At 37.8% G+C, this 4,608-nt stretch overlaps 1 protein-coding gene across 1 annotated transcript; it reads right to left on the reverse strand.

Moving 5' to 3' along the window:
- Positions 1-3,499: 3,499 nt before the first annotated feature.
- On the reverse strand, positions 3,500-4,608 carry LOC138901334 (uncharacterized). The gene is made up of 2 exons (XM_070189089.1): positions 4,583-4,608; positions 3,500-4,067 (listed from the first exon to the last, which is right to left on the reverse strand). Exons 1-2 carry the CDS (start codon positions 4,606-4,608, stop codon positions 3,500-3,502), a joined length of 594 nt encoding a protein of 197 aa, XP_070045190.1.

Consider the following 4,608-nt stretch of genomic DNA (forward strand, 5'->3'; position numbering starts at 1 on the left):
AGTAGTTCTCTTTAGGGTTTGATTGATTTGGTATACTGATGATTGTTTGCAGACTATAATTCTAGTTTTATGTATTGAAGTGTTTTTGGATAATTTAATTGTTGCATCTATATTCACTTGTTCATGTAATCGAGAGAGGCATAACTTGTGATATCTTTGCATTATATTGTTGGTTGAGTTCATTAATTCTTCTTAGTAATCGAAAGAGGCTAGTTGAATCATTGATAAAACCTAGTTAAGAGGATAATCGAGAGAGGTTCTCCTAAAGACCAATCCATTACGCATTCTTGCATATCTTCACGTGCTTAAATTAGTTCATCTTGTGAGGTTAACACTTAATCGAGAGAGGAGTTTTTGCTGAATGTTTGAACTAATAATTGAGTGAATTCGAGAGACTAACTTAAACATTAGAAGTGAATTACCTAGAGTTAGATCCCAAACAATTATCTTGCACCTATCCCATCAAAACCCTATCTTCTCCCATTGATAATCTTTTTTGCCTTTTCCTTGTTGCGATTGTTATTAGTAAATAGCTTTAAATTCTTAGTGAATTTTAGTTAGAAATCTTATAAATCTCAATTGTTAGTCATCTTGGATAGCAACCAAGCTAGAAACTATGAGATTACTGTTTAAATCCAATCCCTGTGGATACAATATTATACTATACTATATTTAATTAGCGAGCATAATTTAGGTGTGTGTTTCGAGCTCATCAAATTTTGGCGTCGTTGCCGGGGATTGGCAATTAATAGTGTTTGAAATAATTTTTTAGCAATCCACTAGACAAAGTGCCTAAGGATATTTTTTATATAATTCAAAAAATGCAGAAAAACAAATGTCGGGAGGTCTTACAAACTAGAAGAAATAAACTTTGACAATTACATAGCCCCTATTATCAGAAATGAACATGATGCTCAATAATGATAGTTCATGATGTATTCTAAGTAAAATAAGAAAATGTAATTTAAAAACTAGCCAAGTTAATCCCTCATTAATGAAGCCCATTTGTGATCTTCTACTGTTGCGTAACTGACCATCTTCGATTTGCAGAAATAGATTCAAAATTAGTACCTCCCATTGTGCGTCGAGTAAACTCATTACCATGTCTTCCCAGTATATGTAGTCCAAAAATTCAGTCGAACATGGCCCATTCTTCTGCGTTCTAATTGACACTTTCTTGTCGTATGGCTGTTGCCTAGTCCTTTCTTCGTATGCACTGTTGCATTTGCCACACCAATTCCACCCAACTAGTCCTTCATGTCTCATCCTATGACCACGATCCAACATAAAGCACTACACCGGTTTCCTCGTGAATTCCATGTTTGTGCCTATCATTGTCTTCCCTTCATAGGAGAGAGCAAAAGTTGCCAATACCACCCATTGAAGATTAGCCATTGAGTAAGGCATGACCATAGTCCCAGCTATTAGTAGTTGACAGAAGCTCCCTCGTCCATTCAAAAATTGTACAGCTCTTTTCCTTAAGTCTCTTTCTAGTATATCACTAAAAATAATCTCTCAGTGTTGTGTGATGATGGACTTAGTCGTATCTTGTGTCACACAATAATTATGCTTCTCTTTTACTGATTCTCTTATGTATGTTAAATCTTGTATGGCCAGTGTTACATCGATTTTAACAAACTGCCCAGCCTTCTCCATTGTTAACATTCTTGTGCTTATCAATAACTCTTCTCCAAGGGAATGAGCACTAGGTGCTAATACCTCCAACTGAAGTTGAGTTACTAGATAAGGCATTTTCACAATAACTTTCCCTTCTCCATTCATCACTCTCATTCCCTCCTCAACTCCTAAATTCTTGCCACTTTTATTCCATTGGAGCTTATCATCATTTACGATCCTCCTCCCCATTGAATCCAACTGGTTAAATTCATCACACTCAAATGATACATTATCCAATGCGTAGTTGGCCAGATGTTCTGCCTATCTGTTACCCTCTTTAAAGATTTGAGTTACTCTCCCATTACACAGCTCCAGCAGCCTCCGTATTTCCTCCACCTCAAAGCCTCTAGTGTAGAAAATGCCTACGCTTCGATGTGGTATTGTATCAGTGTACTGCAATGTGTAGTTGCTCCTCAATGCATCGTCTTTGCCCATATTTCCTCGCTGAAATTCGATACTCCTCTGCACTGTCCATCTTACCAGTACACTGTCTATTAAATTTCTAGGCATTGTTGCATCATTGAGACTAGTTTTCTCAGAATTTTTGCATCCATGTATATGCCCTGTTTGTTCCTCCTCTCTCATAATGTCCTCATTAAGCCAAATGTATGCAATAGTAGTATATATTCTTGCACCCAAAGATCTGTGTGTAAACATAAGATCTGCATGTTGTCCTTCCATCTGTGTTAGAAGCTTGAGTATAATAACTGCTTCTGTATTATCATGGAAGATAGTAGAATCACCTGTATTTTTCTTTGTTTCCATTGACCAACAGTTTTGAACATAATTGAATATGCATAGTTTGATGAAGAAGTCGTGTGAGCTCCAGTAAAATTCTGAGAAAACCTTTGTTTGGTAGCATTCCTGGGATATAGAGTTAATGAAGTGCACAGAGATTTCAGCACACACTGCACTTATCGATCCCATATTTTGGCACAAAAATCTCACATCATAACTGATTATCGAGCACCTGGGCAGTAGGTGTTCCTCCTGAGTGTTTCTTGTGGTGTGAAAATTAAGCTGCATTTTATTCATGTCCATCATCTGACCGTTGCAACTTACATTGTGGGGTTCATCGTAACGTTTCCTGTAAAAAAGAAAACTACGTTAGTATAAAAAAGCATCACCATGATCTTCTCAATAAAGTTTTGAACCAAATGGACCCTCTGTAGTTCCTACTATGTAGCAGCTTATCATGCACTGTTTGATGTGGACAGCATGTGATCTCCAGCAGTAACTTGATGAAACCTTTGTGTGGCACCATTCTCGGAATGCTTCCATGAGTGTCACGCTATAAATTCTATACAGCCTTCTCTTGTATCTCCAATATTTTTTGTTCCTTATCGGTACCTTCGAATGATAGGTACTAATTAATTTATGAATTGACACAGTAGGGTAGTAAGTGGTGATGGCAATCCTTCGATGACTGAAGGTCCACTTAACATCTTCACTACCTTGTGTACCGGAGATCCTTCATGCTTCCATGTTTATGCTCACCAGTGACATCCCTTCCTGGGAATGAGCACATAGTGCTAATACCACCCATAAAAGTTTAATCACTTGGTGACAGTGATGTTTCCTGCAAAAAAGAATACGATGTTAGTCAAGAAATAGTGTACTATGACCTCCTCCCTAAGGATTCGATCACAACATTCCATATGACCTCCTCTTCTCATATTGATTCCCAGCTTCATCACCCCTATTTCATTAGAAAAAAAGCAGTCCAATATAGTCTCCTCCTCTAGGATTTGAGTATGATATTCAAGTGATTTTACTCCAGTTGCTTCCAGCCTGTTACTCCACCTTGTTATCTCCTCTCCTCCTAATTTCTTGCAACTCTTATTCTTAGATAAGGGCATTGTAGTTTGTCATTATTCACTATCCTCCTCCCCTGTATATCTAGCTCCCAAAAACAGTGTGCCTCAATAGATCCAAACTCTAATGCATAGTTAGCTAGATGGTCAGCCAAACTATTTCTCTCCCTTAGTGTATGAGCCACAGTTACATTGCATCGTGCTATGAGTTCCTTAATTTCCTCCACATATTCAGCCACACACCAAGGGATAGACCACTCTCCATTCACAACATTTTTTATCAATATTGAATCTATGTGCAACTCAATAAGAATGTAGTCATGTTCTACACAGTACCTCATAGCCTCCAAAACTGCCTTTTCTTCTGCTTCTGTATTGGTCCCCTCATTTCTCAGCACAAAGCCAATAGCACTTCTCCCAAGATTGCCCCTAGAAGCCCCATATGTGTTGACCTTCACCCACCCTGGGCTTGGATACTCCCATATAACCTTAGTAATCTGTAACGTTAGTGTGTATTTCTCCAGCAGCTCAATCTGATCTTGCCATTTGTGATGGACTTGCTGAAGGGCAGGTTTCCTGTATTTGATAAGTGATTGAGTAGTGGATGAAATCTAGTAGATCACTCTATTTACAATGACCGTATCCCCAGGCTTGTAGTTGTTTCTTCTTTTCCAAAGTTCCCAAATAATTATGGATGGCAATGCTTGCATTATAGGTTGCAGTTGAGGTATTACTCTAGCAGTCCAACATTTGATCACAGCCTGATGCAATGTGATCCTTTCTATTGATATACCTGCATTATTTAAGAAGTACGACCATACTCTCACAGCAGCATATGAAGTGAAGAAAACATGTTATGTAGTTTCCTCCCTTGGATTAACACAATACCAACACCTAGATACCTTCAAATATCCTATTCTCCTAAAGAAAATCATCAAGTGGCAGTTTATTTCTCCAAACCTTCCACATAAAAAATAATATTTTAAAAGGTAATCCCTTTATCCAAGGATTGATGACTAAGGTATTGGATAAATTACAAGCATGGAATGGTAAATTATTATCTATAGGTGGCAGAACAGTGTTGATCTCACATGTCCTTCAAAGCATGCCCATACAT

This window comes from Nicotiana tomentosiformis, chromosome 11 (assembly GCF_000390325.3).
Source record: "Nicotiana tomentosiformis chromosome 11, ASM39032v3, whole genome shotgun sequence".
Lineage (NCBI taxonomy): Eukaryota > Viridiplantae > Streptophyta > Magnoliopsida > Solanales > Solanaceae > Nicotiana > Nicotiana tomentosiformis.